The sequence below is a fragment of the Grammomys surdaster genome, unplaced genomic scaffold (assembly GCF_004785775.1).
Source record: "Grammomys surdaster isolate TR1022 unplaced genomic scaffold, NIH_TR_1.0 126178, whole genome shotgun sequence".
Classification (NCBI taxonomy): Eukaryota; Metazoa; Chordata; class Mammalia; order Rodentia; family Muridae; genus Grammomys; species Grammomys surdaster.
In genome coordinates, this window is record NW_021620984.1 from 6,217,308 (window position 1) to 6,237,299 (window position 19,992).

General features: G+C 41.2%; 1 protein-coding gene across 2 annotated transcripts in view; it reads left to right on the top strand.

Moving 5' to 3' along the window:
* The window catches only part of Tenm3 (teneurin transmembrane protein 3), a 445,726-nt gene that overhangs the window by 330,513 nt on the left and 95,221 nt on the right, over positions 1-19,992 (top strand). For both annotated transcript variants that reach the window (XM_028757645.1, XM_028757644.1), the window contains exon 11: positions 4,828-5,013. In XM_028757645.1, coding sequence (XP_028613478.1) covers positions 4,828-5,013 — 186 coding nt within the window. The remainder of the gene's footprint in view (positions 1-4,827; positions 5,014-19,992) is intronic.

Genomic DNA, 19,992 nt, shown 5'->3' on the forward strand with positions numbered 1-19,992 from the left:
ATTATTAAAAATTCACTCTTTATTATTGGCAAGCCTTGTCTTTCATCTGCATAAGACAGCCCTATCTTCTTCAGTCTCACTATATGGAAATACTGACTTACATGAGTATGTATGTAGTCTATCTACCTTTTAGGGGTGGGTCAAGGCTTTGTTGAGACAGGGCCTCATGTAGCCTAGGCTGGCCTGGGCTGGCCTCAGACTTACAACGGAAAAGAGACTGGCCCTTGTACTCACAAACCTATGCCACCATGCCTAGAAATTCAGACACTTTAGGGGATAAGCAAATACTCTGCAATTCATAAAACAAAGCAGACCCAACAACAGAAGACTGAACATGATCACACTGAAGCATGAATGAAGATGAGAAGGAAAGCCACAGTAATCTTATTCACTAGTATATGGACACGTGCACATACTCTGGTATTACAGAAACGGACATTGTACAAATTGGTACTTATGGTACTGGCTGATTTTTTTTTCAAATTGTTTGCTTGTTTGTTTGTTTGTTTTTTGTAATGCTGGTTACAAATCAGGAACTAATTCCATGATATTCCCAGTCATTAGTCACAGAGTGTGAGAGGATGCCATTCACCCTAGAAGATGACAGTTTTAATTGGGAGCACGTGAAATAATTAGACGCCAATCTAATATCATACCAAGTGTTATGTGGAGTAATTTGCTAAACTCAGAGGAATAATCCCGTCTTGGCAAATATTGAAAATTTTCACAGGGATGTCTATGAACACTTCTGCCTCCATTTAAACTCCGGGCGGGGCAAGTAAAGGGACCATTTGTGACTGAGGAAAATGTTAGAGAGTGTCTGAGGACTCAGCTGTGAAGTCTGACGCATGTGTTCGTGGCCAAGTGTATTGCGTAGGTCTTTAGTCTTTAGAAAATTACTGTTGTGTCTCAGCTCATGAGAGGACTTTGCAGAAGTGTGGACCTGAAGAGAGGGCAGGTAGTTTAGAATCGATAGAAATGAAAAGTACATATACGAGCAACATTTGAAATAAACAAGACTTAATGAGAAAATAAGATACAGTAGTTTGGTGAGAAGAGTTGAAATTCCAAAGCAGGGAAAAACCATTGTCCATATTAGTATCTAAAATAGACCATGGGATCAGGAAAGAGAGACACAGTAGAGGCGGGTTGAGATTCATGGGAAAAAGAGAAAATGAAGGATACCTAAACAAAAACAAATATTTGAAAAGGAGAGGAAAAGGAATGAGCAAAACGAAGGAGGAGAAAGGAGAATAGATTTTCCCAGCTGTGCTGCATAGAGCGTTCTCCAAAACCTAGGTAGCCGTAGGCAGCGTCTCTCTGCTCCTCCTCCCGCCCCTGGATCTCCCACTTTATGGATGAACTTCAAACATGCGGGTCCAACTGTTCAGGTTCAATCAATCTTTGAGGTTTTTTTTTCCCCCTTCCAGCTCTGGATACCAAACTTAGGACCTTTAGTATACTGGGACAACTGCGCTTTACCCCTAACTATGGATTCGCCTGTAGATTGGTCATTCAATAGCTGTCTGTGGGTAGGGCAGCATCTTTATAAAGTAGGGCGCATGGTACCATTACTTTACACTTTGGTCGTTAAGTTCAGATGCTCCAGCTGAGCAGTGCACATAGAGTAAAGCCTCGGGCACAGTGCTACAGTTGATGCTGGGGTAGTGCCGGGAACATTCGAAAACAGTAGTGTCCTGGAAACAAGCTGAAGAAACTTTTCTATACGCTGATATGTAATAGTCTCACAAAGTTTCTTTTCAACCCAAGAGTAGATGTTTTCCCATCTCTCCTCCTTTAGTCTCCCCTCCCACAGTCCCCCTCCCTCTCATTCCCCCCCTCAGCCTCCCCCTCCCTCAGGCTCCCCTCCCTTAGTCCCCCTCCCTCTCATTTCCCCCCTCTCTCCCCTCCCTCGGTCTCCCCCTCCCTCAATCCCCGCTCCTTCAGTCCCCCTCCCTCAATGCCCCTCCCTCAGCATCCCTCCCTCAGTCTCCCCACAATGTTTATCAAGCATGAGTGCCTGACACTAAGTCTATATTTGCTTGGTTTGTCCAGTTCTCTTAAAATACATATTTTAGTCAGATAGTGATGGCACATGCCTTTAATCCCAGCACTTGGAAGGCAGAGGCAGGTGGGTCACTTGATTCAGAGGCCAGCCAGGTTTACAGAGTGAGTTCCAAGATAGATACAGAGAGACTCTCTCTTGAAAAAAGCAAAAAAAAAGTGGGGAGGGAAGAAAACAATATTTTAATCATAAGAATCAAAGTAAGCATTCAGTTATTTCAGATTTTTTTTACCTACTTAGATTTCTAGCTCCTGTACTTTTTTTAAAAAAAAAAAATGCATTCCACAAAGACAATGCAGTTGAGTTTTATAGGGATGCTTACTTGAGGAGTGAAGGTTCTTGGTCCAGGTGTGTCCTTGCTCGGAGCACAGGTCTAGTAAGGTTGGTGTACAGTAGCCCTAGGTGAGATGTGGTCAGTCCAGTTCGCTTCTTGGAATGCTCACTGTCCTTGTTCCTTAAAATGACTAAAACTGCCATCCATCCTGATAAAATCATCTTGCCATGACTAACAAAAACAACAAATAAATGTTCATTCGAAGATTGGCTCTCCACACCCCCTGTATTGTGCTTAGGTTTTATATCGTCCATCGCTGATACAATTGCTTTATAGCTGAGAATCTAAATAAAATTTCTGTCTAGACGTAAAAGAAATAAAATAAAAATCTAAATAAAAACTAGAAACTGGGTGGAGATCTTTGTTCTGTTCAACTTCACATCCTCAGCCCAAAACAGAAATGTAGCACATTAAACTCAGTGTATAGAATGAATAAGAAATGAAGTGCTCTTTTGCAGAATAAGATTAAACGTAGAAAAACAGCAAGCATAATTATCAGCTGTGAAGACAGAAAACTTAAGATCAGTAGCAATGCTCTCCAAGGGCCCGTGCTCACCCTGGAATGCAGTGGGCCTCACGCCTGCCCAGCTCTGACTGCTGTGTACCTGATATTTACAGCTTATCCAAACATTATCGTTCACTTACATATGTGGCCAAGCATTTACTAGCAATGTAAATCTAAGGTTTGAACTAAATGAACCCGAAAGGAAAACACTGCCAGCTCCTTCTTTTGACACTGTGAAAGTGACCTTCAGGTATCTAGATACAATAAGAGAGTAGAATTTATAACCCAAAGAACATTGGGCGAAGCTATTAAAGAAGAAGAAGAAAAAAATGAATTATTTTCATGATGAAGTGAATAGGTTTGAAAGCAAGAGGCTCCCTCTGTCTCCATCAGCAGCGTGTCCATTAATTAGCCCTTCAATTCCACTTCAATTAAATTAACTCTAATTAATAAGTTCATTACAAAGATTGACGCACCTTGCTCAAAGCCGGTGTGTTAAACGCTGATAAACAACTTCACCCTAATGAAGAATTGATTCGATTGAATAAAAGGGGGACCTCCAAAACGCCTTTCCTCATGCTGGGTTGATGTGATGTTGGTCCGAAGTTAATCAAACCGTCTTGGTCTCTTAATCAAAACTTTAATTCAAAGGAGATAGAAAAACATGGTATCGGGGGCACAAGGGGTGTGCGGAGACACAACTCTCTCCCAGAGAATGTCCCGAGCGTTCTTTATAAGAAATGTTACAGTTCTGATAATGTATTACTATAGTGTCAAAAGTAGATGAAGATGAGGATGAGAATGGTCCCCAGGAATATCATTTGGGAACCAAATCATCAGTGTGGGAATGGGTGTTGGTGATGATATAAATACTTTTAATTGTAAAAAAAAAAAAAAAAAAACATGGCCGCCATTTCTTTTCTGTGTGTTACAAATGACTTTGAAGTGAAAATTAAAACTAGAACCATTGTTTTGCAGTCTTAAGACAAAACCCATACTTAACTTTATAGAGAAATAACAAAAACCCATATATCCTTCAGAGTTCCTCTCCTTCCCTTTCTTTCTCTCTCTCCATTAGACCTAGTTATGTAAAGCTCTTAAGAATGCTTTCTTTTTAAAAGTGACTTCAGACATCTGAATACTTTTTAAGGCTTAATCTAGTGTTATGCAATCCGAAGGCATTTGGTCATTGTGCGCCTTTCAAAAATTCCAACAGATGAAAATCTTTGTTTTTCAAATGACAGAGCCGATGTGTGTATATATGTTATTAAACTGGTTTTCTATTATGTGAGCTAGGCAATTTGTAGCTGTCAAGAGTAAAATTTACTAAATAGGAAAAACAGCATTTTCTCTTATTTAACCAGCATGCCTTCGTGTGAGCAGGCTAATGTACTTTCTGTAAGAAGTCTCCTTCTAGTTTCTGAATATTGAAAACAATATAAGCCCTGGCTTTAGCAATCAGCCCTTTTCATTTCCCAGGAACTGGATGAGACAATTCCTGTTAAATACTTGACACACTGTGCTAACTCAAATATCATTTTGGTGTGCTTGGTCTTTTTCTTGGGTACCGAGGGGGTAGCCTTATATATTTATATAGGACAATTCTATCTACATAGTATTTTGTAATTACTTATAGACCAAATGTATATGAAAATATTTTGTAGATACGTATAGATAAAGTAATTTTCCCAAACAATTTTCACGTGTGTTCTGTGCACCCACAACCACAAGTTAAAGGAGATTAAAGAATATCAAATCCTACCATTCCCCGTTGCCACTCATCGATGCCAAGATTGACTTAGTGCACAGCATAATGACCTTGCTTTTCACTTTGACAAATGGAAGATGTAACTCCTAATAATTCTCCTTCTCACCCACAACCCGTTCTTTTCTCTTGCCCGGACTCCTCTTTTTGCAATACAGAAATATGTTCGGTGGACTGCGGCTCACACGGTGTCTGCATGGGGGGCACCTGTCGCTGTGAAGAAGGCTGGACAGGCCCAGCATGTAATCAGAGAGCTTGCCACCCTCGCTGTGCCGAACACGGAACCTGCAAGGACGGCAAGTGCGAGTGTAGCCAAGGATGGAACGGAGAACACTGCACGATCGGTAGGCCAACCAGACTTCTAGTTAGCTACCTACTGTGCTTTCTGTTCTGTGCTGAAACCAAACCCTGACTTATCTCCATGATAGATAAGCAGTCTGTCACCAGACTCCACCCCCTACCCTTAAATGCTTTTCCCTGTCGTCTATTTACTGCAGAAGAGGTCAAATTCTTGGATGTTTTTCGGATTGGAAGAACCTCCCCTCTTCAAATTCTCTTTCATTTTCTTTATGAAAAAAGAGATTTATTGTTAAGTACTGTCTACATTTAACAATGCTAATTCACTTCTTGTCAGAGAAACATGCCGGAGTATGCGACATAATTATTTGTTATTTGTTGCTTAGTATGATGGCCACAAAAACGGACTCACATAAAGAAATGTCCATTGGTTTCTAAGCCATGCATTTTGGTCAACTGTGATGTAATAGGCACGTCACCCACAGAGCGCTCACCCAGCCACTGCAGCATTGTGTCACATTAAATACTGACTGCTAGGGTCCTATCTTGATATCGCACTTCCTAATAGCAATCATACTTTCTACTTTACATATATTTTTTTTAATTTCCCAAATACCTGGGCTTGCTAATCCCCATAGATTCTAGTGTCATCCTTCTGAGGCTTTTGGTACAGTGAATTTCTACCAAGGAGGTTTGAGTCCCTTTTTTTTATGGCTTTATATTGCAATATCATTAGAAGTAAACTAAAATAAACCCAAGCATAGCTGATATATATGCCTGATATTTCCTCAAATATGGTGATGTTCACAAATGCCTGTAGGGTGGATAAAATATTACCCATAGCTTTCAGACTAAAAGGGGGAAAAAGCGGTGAGAAGGGTTGTATCTAACCAACACTTAATGTGGATTCAAGAGAATCTAGAACAAATTACCGCCTTTTCAACACATGCAATATTCCCCTACCCTTCAAGTTGCAGGATTAAAATGCTCAACTAATAACGTACATTAAAAGGTAAAGTGAGTCATAAGTTTCTACCTCACTTTGTTAAAAATCACCATCAAAGATTATACGTGCCAGGCTGACAAAACTTTCAGAAGGTAAGGCACCATGTTTTCTCCACTATTTTTTGCTCAGCAGGTAAAATTTTGATGAAGCTATCTGGGATCGTGTCAGTAACTTAATGTATTCTTCCAATGTGTATGTATGATGCACTTCTTATTTTGCTTACAGGAATTGGACAGCAAGAAAGTTCATCATGGGAAAATTGAAATCACACATGTGTTATAAGATTGTCACATGCACATAACTCCCACTCCTGACCCCACACAATTAAAAGTCAATCTTTTTTTTAAGTTAGCACAATCCTGTCTTTACCAACTTTGTGTAAGTTTTTTTTTTTTTGCAATTTTGTTGGTATCCCTGAAATATGTTTCAAGGGTCCCACTGTACCCCTATGTTTGGTGATCTCCCTTGACTGCTCTTTCAAGGGTCCCACCACACCTCCACTTTTAGTGATCTTCTCTAAAGACTCTTGGGACTCAGAGGTGATTGGATTCATGACTGTAGTTTACAGTGAACAGAAAGAAGGAAGGATGCATCAGAGTCTGGAGTCCAATGGAGCCTTTCTCCATGTTGAGATGCATCATTATGTACAGAATTTCTGCCATGCAAAGACCCTTCGAAACTCATGGTCCAAGGGTTTAGACTTGAGGAGCTGTCTTCTGTTCGCCATGATCACTGACATCTCAGACTCTCAGAAGAGCAAGCGTTTAGGGCTCCTTCTGGACTCAGAACCTGTAACAGTTTAGGGAACATTTACATTTTTAGATGCCACGCAAGACCCAACCCCACCAGCTTCTAAACATCCCTTCTGCACCTTCACTGGTACAAGACTGTCTGGGGTGACTTGCTGACACTGGGGAACGGTTCTGTCTGCTGAAATCATCCACAAACATCGGTATTCATAACTCTTGCCCAGTGCCCATCCTTGCTCTGATGTAGCTCTCCCTTCTGTTGTCTGTGAGGCTTCTTGGGCAGGGCCCACAGCAGGCTCATGAAGCTACATTAAAGCAGAAAACAGTTGACAAGCAGGATTTCCGTGTCGTTCTCTGGATACACAAAGAACAGTACAGTGCCCTTTTGTCCAAACAGCTCTTATTCAGAATCCCGAGTCTTCCCACAGCAGAAGCAAGACGACTTCACTCAACTTCACAAATTAATTCTAGCTAGGAGCAAAAGAATTCTATCTCTCACTATATATCCTAGGAAAACCAGCAGATACACGTGCATAGCTTTAAGAAGTTAGAAATGTACCAGAAAGCTACAATAAACACAAATAACTTGTCACCCAGTAGCTACCCAGTAAGCTACTTCCTTGCTGGCCTATAGTTACCAGTTTCCTGTGGATACGTTCTTCCAAAAAGTTTCCTAGTTGTTTGGAAACAAACAGGATTATAGTTAGCACTGGGTCTTTTTATTGCCGTTGAAATGTTTCTTGCATTGTTGGTTGACAATTCTGTTTTCTATTATTTCCATTAATTGTGTTCCTTTATGCTCCAGTACAGGAAATAAAGGACCTACTTGGATATGAATCTTTAAAAGCTGTAGAGCCCCTTCAGGGCTGAGCATATAGCTCTGTGGTAAAATGTTTTCCCAGCATATGTAAGGCCCTGGGCTCAATTCTCAGCAGCGCCAAAAAGAAGAGTGTAGAGATCTCTTTAAGTCCTACTTTGTTCCTTCATGCTGCTTGAATGGTTCCAGTTTTGCCCTTCTTCTGTCTGCTTCTGTGCATGCCACAGTGAAGCCCAAGGGCTACGGGTGAGCTGTTGGCAAGGCAACCAGGAAGCGGTGGAGCACTTCCCCATTTGGGACGGTTACTGTTCCTCTTAGTTCTAACATGTACCTGGCTGAAAGAAACTGTCATCTTACGAGCGACTCCTCATATAAATCAGCGAGATTTTCTTTTCCTCTCTCCATTCTGTGTGTCATTCCATAGAATACAAGGAGGGAGGTTAATTGAAAGAGAGGTAGAGGAGAAATCAAACAGAAGCAAACGTGGGTTCTCGATAGAAAACAAGAGTATTCATCGGTCGCCTGGTTGTCTTCATAAACTGGGTTCCTGCCTTCCTAAGATCTTGAGCATGTCTTGGGCATGTTGGTAGTATAAGAGTTGAACGCAGAATACTCACCGGACATTGGCTCTCGCTCAGAGGGTCCCATGCTGATAGTTTTATTAATGTGATCGTATCTTCCTCTCATTACAAATGATGAGTTCCGCAAAGTGGGCGTGTTCATCTACAGGGCTTGGGCCAAGCCCTCCTTTCTTGGGTTACGCATTTATTAGCGATGCGTGCAGATGAAAAGTAAAGCAGCAGGAGACTGATTTTCAGGAATATTGTCATTAAAAGGGACATCTTTGTCTCCCCCCCCCCACCCCGAAGGCACTTGGGAATGTTGGGCCCTTTTATGAATAAAGAAACAAAGGGGCTTTTAATGAAAGAGCCACATCGATACAGGCAGCAGTACTTGTCATTAACACGGTTTGACAGTAATAGCCCATAACACTAGTGTAGCCCCGGATTGTAATAACAATCGTGTTAGGCTGTAGCTCATCCGCAGGTGGGAGGATTGTCCTACACGTGTCCCATGTTTGTTTCTCATGAGATAGGAAGCATGTAAGGATAGCGTAGAGGACCCCAGAAGCAAGTCAAAAAAATATGGACTAGGATTAAATATCTTATAAGCAATAATTGGCATCATTTGAGTATCACGTGGCTTTCGCGATATTTAAGAGGATTAAACGATTGCACTCTGTGAGGGTTGATGTGAGTCAGGTTTGAAACTAGTATCTGAGAAGTTCAACTCTGTAAACTGGGAGGGACTGGTGAGTTTTGACCAGACTGAGTGAGTTTCTTTCACCATGTTTAACTGGAATAGACTTAGAACCCATTAACATGTGAAGGCAACTCGGTCGGTTGGTTTGGTTCAGTCTCCTGGCTCAGGTGAAAGAAGAGAGAGCCGTCTACAGCCTGCCTGTACCTCCACTTAAGTGGCCACAGAAAACAACGTAAAAATCTTGTCTCCTCATCTTCTGCATGTTGCTTATTAGCGGAGCGCAAAGCCAACTGAGTGTCCTGAGCAGTACGAAGTCCTAATTGCCTCGTTTTGAGCATTCGTCAATCTATAACTCCCACAAGGGCTTTTCTTCTTAGCATCCACTGAAAAGATTTCTCCCTTCATTATCCATTTATGTCTATCTGAGTGCACTGGAGACTGGAGATGAGATTGAGTCCTGAAGAGGCCATAGGGCTGTTTAATAACTTTTGGCTGTTCTCTCCCATGAGGAGTTGACACAAAAGACAAGAAAGCTCAGCTCTGTGAGCTCTGTAGTGGCTGAGTGTCTTCTCAAACCCATTGGTACTTTTCTCCAGGAAGCCAAATGGGAGGAAACAGGCTTATATTAGTAACAGTGAAGAGCACAGGTTGGAAAACATACATAAATCTCAGGAACAAGGCCCCTTTGAAATAGTTGAATCTCCATTCCAGTAAGCTTTAACAATCTGTCAGAATTCTGTAGGTGTGTAAGACTGGGCATTCCATGTTCTCTTCCGTGTTATTTTTAGAAGTGGGGTAGTTTTTCATTTCATCCTACCCGTTATCCCAAAGGATTTAGTCTCTTGGATCCTTGCCCTATCCGAAGGACTCTCGAGGTCGTTTGCAGTTCTGGGATGTCTTAACTGTTGACAGTTTCCGTTGACTATGCAAAGGCAGTAGACCTGAGCATGGGGTTCCCTTGCTGCCTCAGTTTCCTTTTGCCATAGGAAGGAATCATCTTCAGTTTTGAAGAAGTCCCAAGATCCACTTTGTAGACCTCACCTGCTGACCGACCCTGGTTACCTTTTACATATGAATTCACTTATCTTACCCATTAAGCATCATTGAATGGCTTCCCTATGATACGGACTGAATGCTGTCCCACTCAAAAGGCAACGTGACATTTTTTATTTAATACACATGCTCTGAATTTTTTTAGAGATGTGTCTTTAAGTCATTTCTGTGGTTCACCATGACTCATGTCTTAACTGTTGTTAGCCTCAGTTGGAGCCTTTTCTCTGATGTAGAGTGATAATGGTAGTTAATATTAATGTGAGATTTTAGAGTACAGTGTTCTGATGTCTGAAAACCTGTGGACTTGTGTCCTTGCTGAACCGTTAAGTGACATTGAGCAATTAATCCACTTACACTCTCTACATACGTATCCTCTTACGAAAACTGTGAACGTTACACACATCAAAGAATCATTTTATTTAAATAAAATCCTACCCTTTGAATTATAGCACTTACTCTAGTGCTTATAAAGGAGACTTTAATAGCTTTGAGTCTTAATTTTTTTTTTGATAAGTAGGAATGAGACAAACTGCAGCTCAGACCATGGCTTAGGTGTTGACATGGTACAGGGTCATAACCCCAGCACTCAGGAATCTGATGCAGGAGGATCAGAAGTTCAGGTCCATCCTGAGAACATAGGGAGTCACTATCTTAAAAATGTACAATAAAAAAATTGCTAAAGGCATTTACTTAAAGAGTTAACAGACTTCCTGTCATGTTATAAGACAGAGTGTTATGTCAGGGTAGATACTGGTTAATAAGAAGTTGTGTGTGTCTGGGTCAGGGTTAAAGAGTTGTTTTTGAAATCGTGTTATAAAGGAAAGGTAAGATATATCATGGTATTTTTCTTCTAGTAATGTCTAAAATATAGAGCTGTCTGTTGAACCACATTGATTTTTTTTTCATGTACTTTGAGGCAATTCAAATGGAAATTTGACCTAGGGGAAATACTCATTTTTTTTTAAGCTACAAAAGGCCGGCTATTTGTTTTTATTCTAATTCCTTAGTACACTGGGAAACGATCACTAGTGATCACAAAGACGTGCTTTGTTTGCTCAGACAAAACTTAGGTATACTGTATTCCACAAACTTGTATAAAACAGCGTGCTTGCTCTGAGGCTTTGGGATACGGAAGATGAGAAACAGAAAATGAACCGTAGCAGCTGGGGAGTTAGCAGCTGAGCAGGACAGGAGAGGAAAGGATCCAAGCCTTTGCCAGCATGGCCACATAGGCTGGTATTCCAATTCTTACCTCTGACAATAGTGTAAGACCAGTAGTTTTTAGTCAGATGGAAAATGACTTGATGGTTTAGAAAAATTAGAATGTATGAGTGCTTTGTTGGCGTTACAGATTTAGTTGTTTGGTAACTTTCAACAATTTTTTTTTGTAATGCACCTCTCGAAAAAGATAGAATTAATATAAGACCACATGGAATTTTTAAAGTATCTTTTTGTTTAAATGCTACTTGTAATCAACACACACACACACATACACATACACACACACACACACAAAGTGGGTAAGAATTACTACTATATGTGTATATACCTGTGCTCTGGGACCATTCAGTTTCCTGTCAGTCAATATTGAAGAGCAGGTAAGCAAACGATCATGCCATGCTGCCTGAGTCTTGGACCGAGCCAGCTTTACTGAGAAACTCCCTAAGCTTAAGTATCAGGGTCTCTCATCTCTGACAGCCTGTTCTGAGGCTTCACACAGGGACTTCACATAGCCATGCGTTCCTATGACCTTTATAAATCGCTAGGACCTCTGTCTCTCCATATTCCAGCTTCCTTTCTTGCCCACGTTTCCTTGTGCGCAGCAGCAATAGAGTAGGCGTAGACACTTTGACAGTTCCACCAAGGAAAAAAAATGAGCTAGGAGATCCATGAGTTTAGACGGGATGAGATAGGTTTATGGGGTATGAAATCATCTCTGTCCATGGTTGTTACTGAAAAAAAATTCCTAATATTCAGAAATATTCCTGTCGTCCACTGACTTACAAAGGGCCATATACCATCAGAGTCTGAGAGTGTGTGAAGATATTGCATGTCCTGAGGCGCCTGCAGCAGACAGAAGTGTTGGAGGAGAAATAAGACTTGGGATATATGTGGATATCTTATCATTTTGCATATATAAATCCCTTTACATCGTTTTCCCTAATTAGGATACATTGAATAGCCAGGTGTAGTGGTGCATACCTTTAACCTCGGCACTCAAGGGGCAGAGGCAGGCAGAGCTCTCTGAGTTTGAGGCCAGTCTGGTCTACAGAGTGAGTTTCAGGACAGCCAGGACTACACAAAGCAACCTTACCTCAGGGGAAAAAAAATTATGTTAGATAATAGAACTCATATGATTTCATATGTGTTGTAACTTTTTTTAGGTAAGTCATTCTCTTTGGAGGATTTTATCATGAAATTTGCCTTTATTTATGAGTTCGTCAGTGGTGAAATCATATACTTAGGAGTTTGGTGTGTCACTGAACTGTGAGCCCATTACAAAAGGGTTTCCTGTTTACATGTCAGACATACTGACATTGATGAATATAACAGAAAATATACAGAAATACTATTTGAGGAAGACAAAGCAGGTAACAGGTATCATTAATTTAGCATCTATCAGACCAGCTTGTTAGACAATAAAAAGTCCCCAGGTCTGCACTAGTGCTGAAACTTTACATGACATTACCAATGACAAATTTCAGAGTCAAACGTTTCTAATCAACAGTCTAATCAATCCTGAAAACCATGTTATACTTCACATTGAATAAAGACCACATTATCTTTCTCAACTCTGTAGACATATTACAATGTCATTGTCGTTCTGAGGAGGCACAGTGAGTGTTGTCGTGCAGTCTTAGAGAAAATGGCCGCTGAAGAGGCATGGCTGGCATTCAGTACACATCATATAGCTTTGCTGACATTTGTGCTATCCTCAACGTGAAATTTTCTACTTTTGCAGTGATTTTCCTTGTTCCAAATAATTCTTTACTTTCATACCGCACTTCATCTATACTGAGGTTATTTTTCCTAAAGAGAGTCTCCTCCCGTGTTATAAACATTTCAGCCACCACCACCCCAACTAAACTACGTCTCTACGTCTACCCTGCCCCGCCCCCTACTGTATCGTGTTCGATGTGTATCATAATGAGAAGATTCCGATGTCTCCTGTGTCTCTGTTTCCTCATTTGTAAATAAGAATACCGAGCTCGCTCCTGGAGCTGCTCAGAGTGTTAGGTGGAGGAAACGTGTAGTGGGCACAGTCCTGGCACAGAGCAAACCCCACATAGAGGCACCGTACCATTACCTCTGCCGCTGCGGTGTTTGGACTGACCATTAATGGACTGAGACCAACCAATAGTTTCTTCCTAAACCATTTCTTAGCCTTTACTCATTCCCTCTGAGAAATAGGGATGCATGCTGGGTACAAGGATTAACTCCTTCTCTTCCCAGTGTGCTGGGAGTAAAGCCAATAATGCCACAGCGATCAGTGATCTGTGTGCAGGATGGGTTGGCATGGAGCCACTAGGTATGAGGTTGATCGGAAGGACATTTTTCTAAGACTTCTGGGCAGTAATCAGGTAGGCTGAAAAGCCTTCCATGGTGTACAGCAAGAGGTCTTGTTGAGGGATGTGCTACTCGATGCTAGGCCGATATAAAGTTGGATGTGACTCCGGCAGAGCGGCTCCTGAGGGAATAGAAGAAAGCCCCCTTCTCAGCTCACCAGGCATCGTTCGTGCTCTGGAAACCAATCTGGTTTTCTGATGTCTGATTTCTTCTCTCCAGTTAACCTGAGTGTCCATCTAGGGCCTCTCCAACATCATTTTTCTCATTTGAGCCCTAATTTATTCGTTTAACAGTTTTATGTCCACTACTTTATCTTCCATAATACCTTCAACATTGATAACTTTCTTAAATGAAGCCATTTAGTCTCTGTGCCACAAGTGAAAACCCGCTTTCTCTGACCTCTTTAAGAGATGGGCACCCTCTTTCATTAAGAAGCCAGTGCTGTCTTTACTCCTTCTCTGTACTCTAAAAGGTGTATCAGAGATGTTCGTGTTTCACCATTCCCTCCCATGTCACTTCTGTGAGGAAGGGAAGGAATGGTGGGTGTCTCTCTGCGCTGGGAGCTGTCTATTCTGGTGCAATTTATTTCACCTTCGAGTGGTTCTTCTCTCTGCCATATGAATCACTCTTTGTTTTGTTTGGACTTTTCTTCACATATCCTGATCTCATCACAAAAAGCCATGGAGCTGCAGGTTCAACGCAGTGATGGCCAGGATTGCAAACAGTGGTAGGGTTGTGCTTTCTGTCCATGTCTTTCGTGTATTGGTCTGTAACCTGCTGACTGAGAGTGCGCTCAGCTAACGGAAACTGATTCTGTGGTTCTGATGGAACCTGATTAAGAGAGACTCCATGTTTCCGACCTGGTTCAGCCTCAAATGCTACATGTCAAAGGGGTTGACTCACTTGATTTCCACTTTTATAATCCGTACCCATAAAGCAACAGAGTTGTAATAAATTTACTTTCTTCTTTGAATGTTTTTGAAATATATTACATTAATTCCCATAGTGTTCCATTCTGTTCTGCCCTTCTGCATCATTATAGACTTCCTATGTCCGATGTATATATCATGATTTAATGAATATATGAAGTACCAAATAATTAAATTATATTTTCATACCATTCAAATCCTCACAAAACAGAAGGTTAGATTTGAATCTTCAGTTATCTTGGCACCTGGCACTCTGTAGAATTTGTAAAATCACCATTTGGTGGGCTGTTGTGACAAATGTTCTCCAGTCATAGGGAAGGATTATTTCTTAGGGTACCCATTTCCTTAGCCCTAAGGATGGGGTGATATCTGAGCATTGCCAGCATTTGCTGTTGGAGTGCCCTTCTCTTCTGCCCAGTTTCACTATTTTCTGTTCCGTCCTTGATGCTCTGATTTATTAGGAGGAGACAGCGTCACCTGCATGAGAATGTCAGTCAAAAGATAACAGTGTGGCTGAGAGGTACATCTTAGTGACAGGTGTGTCGCTTAGGGAGCTGTTAATATGTTCCGTGCTTTAGGAAGGGAACATTGTGTGGGACATCTGAAAGTCAATTGTGAACGCCAGTGATTGTCCTGTGGGTGAATGTATCTGGTATTAACATACACTTTTTTTTTCCAAGTGGGTGATTTACACATTGCCTGTAAGGATGGGACATTCCAGATCTTTCAAAGAAATCTTTCTCACCTACTTTCATAGCCCCAGTATGATAAATGAATTCTATCTTCTGATAAGAGGCTATGCTCAGATTCCTCTCAAGTCTACCTCCTCTGTTAAAAGTTGGGTACCAAATTGGTACCCAAATTAAGCTTTTTCTCACCCAATTTACTGGAAGGCATCCTGGCTTCAGAAGCACCAGCTTTCAAAAAAAAAAAGTAGAAGGTTAAAGCCCCTGAGAGTTTTCTCTCATTGGGAGCAGAATAGAAGAAAATGCCAGTGATTTTTGTATTGTTTTATATTCGCTTGTGTTTCATGAAATCCGTCTCAGTTCTCAGATCTGAACAACCTTACTTCTTTTTCGTACTGTCTTCTCTGTATTTCCCACCAGAAACTGCATGGCTTCCTAGCGAGTTTCAGTTAGGGCTCAACTAGCTTTCTGTGTAGGGGTTACTGTATATTGGGAGAAACAACTTATAAATCATAAATCTTAAAGATTTGAGGGGTTTGGGACAGTGCTACTAGAGTTTGGACCCGAGATTTGACACATGCCAAGCAGGTTATATACCCCCAGGTTATATTCTCAGCTCTCAGGAGTTGTTTTAATCCATTAACTTAAATTAATTTCTCTACTGTGTCTATGATTTTTATTGACTTTAAGATTTCCATTGACTAAAGGTTTCCATTAACTTAAAGTAACATGTTCTTTGCCGTGTCTAAGATTTGTGTTCTTTCTTAAATCTCATTCTCTAGTCGTAACTCAGTTCATTTTGTTATGTGATTTTTTTTGAAAGATATTAACAGATGGAGGGGAGGAAGGAGGTTCCAACTCACTTCCTGAAGACTTGGTAACTCCAGGCTGTAATAGAAATAAGATGTCGAGAGATAGATAGACAGGACGGTTTTGTAAGAGAAGCAAACTAACAATAGGTTAATGGGAGAGTAAGATACAAACGTGCTGCTACTGTACAAGTTTGCGTGGTGACTACACACATAATACGAAAAGTCATGGGGTCAAGAGGTCAGATGGTTCAAGTATAAAAAGCTGAAGAAAGACACAGTTTTTGGGGAAGGCGACAGGATGGAATTGGGACCTAGAAGCTCCCTGGAGGTGCAAACCGTTAGGAATACCCAGAAGAAATGCAAATAACGCTTCCTAGAAGGACAAGTGTCAGACTCTCTGCTTAATAAGATGTTTGTGGCATCCAGGACCTGCTGCTCCTCCAGAAGGGAGTTAACTTAGGTAGCTCAAGCAATTTCAGAGACATCTCCCTTCCCCAGCCATAAGGGTGCACCAGGTAGGAGGAGATCCTGGAAACCTTGTTCACCCTCAGATCAAAGCACTGACCCACCAAGCAGCATGCGTTGGGGTAACATTTCTTGATCCCTAGCACTGAATAAAAGTCTACTGAGGTACACATCAGTCGTATATCATGTTGTTTTATGTACACTTGCCGTTTGGTTCTGTCCTAACACACTGGAATGTCTTTTGCAGTGTGGAGTACCTTGTTGATTTGTGTCTTTTAAGAACCTTTTAAAATCTTAGTTACCACCAAAAATCTCTCACCTAGGTGGTTTTAAAACTCAATTGGCTGGATATACAGTTGAACGAAGAGTAAAAACAACAGATATTTTCTTAAGTTTTTGCCAAGTTCGTCAGAAGCCTTTTAGTTGAAAAGTAAAGAACCATGGCATTAGGAAGGAAACCATGTGAGAAATAGTGTTCCTAACTATTTCAGGTTATGAGCAAGGAAGGGAAAGGCTATGAAGTTGCTAGGTCTTTCCCAAAACTCTACCCAGGTGACGTAAAGTGACAGGCAGCTAAGGAGGCACTAATGTGCAGTTTAAGTGATTTTTCTTATATGCTGAGTGATAGCCTCCTAAGGAAGTGGGAAAACTTGGTCACTGAGTAAAGTACTTGTTTTACAAGCATGAAGACCTGAGCTGAGTTCCTCAGCACCATGTAAGAAGCTTAGCATGGCTAATGTACCTATAATCCCAGAGAGGCAGAGACAGGAGGATGCCTAGCATTGGCTGGTCAAACAGTCTTGCCAGTCAATGAACACAAGGTTTGGATGGATGAATGGATGGGTGGATGGATGGATGATAGATGGATGATTGATAAATAGATGATTGATAGATGCTAGATTAGATAGATAGATAGATAGATAGATAGATAGATAGATAGATAGATAGATAGACAGATAGACAGATAGACATAGACAGACTAGGTAGATAGGTAGGTAGATAGATGACAGCTGAGTGATAAAGTAGATGGAGAGGTAGAGAGATAGATAGAGATGACAGATAGATTGCATGCATGCTCACCACACACATATCACAGTAGACTTTGATTTACTTTATCAGAAGGGTGAAAGAATAAAGCCCACTGCTACCCACGCCGTCTTGCTCCTCCACGCAGCGTTGAGCCTGTCTTTCCCCGGCAGACTTTGGTCCCATGCATAAGGCAGGTGGTAAGCAACTCTTTCCATCCTACGAGTTTCCTTCTCACCTGCCTCCTTGCTTGCTGGTTGCTTTCACCCTTATCTATATAAAGTTTTGTTTGTTTGGGGGTTTTGTTTGTTTTTCAATGTAGGTTTCTCTGTGTAGCCCTGGCTGTCCTGGAACTCATTCTGTAGACTAAGCTGGCCTCGAACTCACAGAGATCTGTCTGCCTCTGCCTTCCAAGTGCTGGGATTAAAGGCGTGTGCCTATATAAGTTGTTGTAAGTGCATTAGTTCTTTGAGAGTTTCAGACGCATTTTAATAGTATTCAGCCACACTTCCCTCATCTCCTAAATTTGTGTCCATTCTTTTAAACCCATCAAGACCAGTTTATGCTGCCCCAGTATTCTTAGATGTCTGTTTTTTCCATTGGAGTGTGGCCAACTTACCAGGAGCCTCACCCTTGGAGAGAACTGTCTCTCCCTTGCCCAGAGCCCAGCAGTTGTAAACAATTCCCAGGTGGATTTCCTGCCCAACTTTCACTCCCATGCTGGGATTTGGTCTGGCTTGATCTTGTGCAGGTTTTGTATGTGCAGCTGCCCTGCTGTGTCCAGAAGACAGTGTCTTTGCAGTTGTCCACTCTGACTCTCTTTCTAATCCCTCTTCTGCAATGACCCCAGCACCTTGTGAGGAGGAAGCATAGTATATATATATCCCATTTAGGGTTAATCATTTTGTGGTCCCTTGTTCTCTGCACCTTGGCCATTTGTGGCTCTCTTCTTGCACTGTCTACTGCCAATAGAACCAGGCATGGGACATGTGTTTTTTAGACAGTCATGGGAACCTACCTCATTTCAAAGGCCAAATTTTCCTATGCTGATGGCTCATCCAGAAAGCAGTGGCTCCCCAACCTTTGCGTATTTACTGTATTCACAGATAACCATGTGACTGAAACCTGCAGTTCTTCATGAGAGGGTCAATGACCCTCTCCTGTTTGAGTACGTCTTTAATGAAAGTGGAAAACAACCATCTGAAATACGGCTATCATTTCTGGGATTCAACAGGCATGTGTCTTGGGTAAATTAAGGAGCAAAGGAGGTCCTTAAATATGAATGTATTGCCAGATGTTTTTCCATTAAACTCTGTTGGTTGAGTGAAATTAGTAAATAATTACGTTGGTGGGGAACCTACTACCTCCAAATGTGATATAATGCCTTCCTTTAACAACCAAGCTTAATTTTTTCCTATACGCCAAATTAGTTTTTTAGGGCAATCTACATTGCAAATTGACCCATTTGCATTAAAACTATGCAGACTGGTTCTGATTTGTCAACACCTCCTTTAAAAAAAAAAAAGTCTTTAACATTAAGCATGGGTGGGTAAAACCATCTGCCTATGGAGCTTGCCCGCAGCTCCATCCGTTAGCACGTGAGACAGGTTACAGCTGTTTAATTGTTATGGGGCCGAATGATTCTCTTTCTATCCGAAATTAATATTTATATATGCATGCATAGAAAGCATGCGGTTAAACGTGTGATCTAATTGTGGATTAATGGCAGTAGGTATCCATTCATTAGTCCCCACATGAACAATGAGGGAGAAAAAATGCATTTCACCATCAGCGCTATGTAAGAAGAGTCCTCGGTAATGGTTATCATGAAGGCGAGTCATCTGGTCTCCATACACTGGTCCATGAAAAGGAACATGGCACCCACATAACTAGCCTAAAATAAAGAGAAAAATCTACATGGTGACTTCATATACTTTAACTCTTTCTAGTACTGCAATCCGGTGTTCTTCCGGCTGTGACCAGTATATGCCCAGGCCACACAGTGAAAGTCTAGATACTGGAGTTCATGTACCTGGGTCACCTACACTTCTGAAAAGGTTGTCTACGCTGACAGTGGTCTTCCTTTACTCCAAGATGGCGAGGGGTGAATTTAAATTTATCGCAGTCTGCTATAAAAGTTTAACAATATATATTCCATCTGCTCGGTATATTCTGTAGTGAAAATAGAATGCAAAATTCCCAGCAAGCTCACAATATACAGATAGAGACGTGCACGGAAAAGAAGCCAGTTAAAGGCCCTGGTTCTCATGTAGCTACTGCAACTCTAGCATAGACTTCTGGGTGGATTGTTTGGATACTTTAATGTGGACACTCAAGCTCATTTAGAAAATGTTAATTTACCTTTTTGAAATGAAATCAATAGTGAAGTAGCGATATGCTTTCAGTTAAAAAGCTGAATCACAATTCATTTAATATTATGTAGCTAAGTCAACAGAATTCTTTGAATGGCACAGAAGAAAACTTTTTTCTTCACACGCACACACGCACACACATACACACATACACAATGGAGTTGTGCCCCCTCATAAAACGAGCTCACTCATATAAATAATTTACGTGCCAAAGGAATATGTATTGAGCTGAAGAATGAGGGGCCCATCCTGGCATTCATAGGCCAGAGAACATGCAGTGT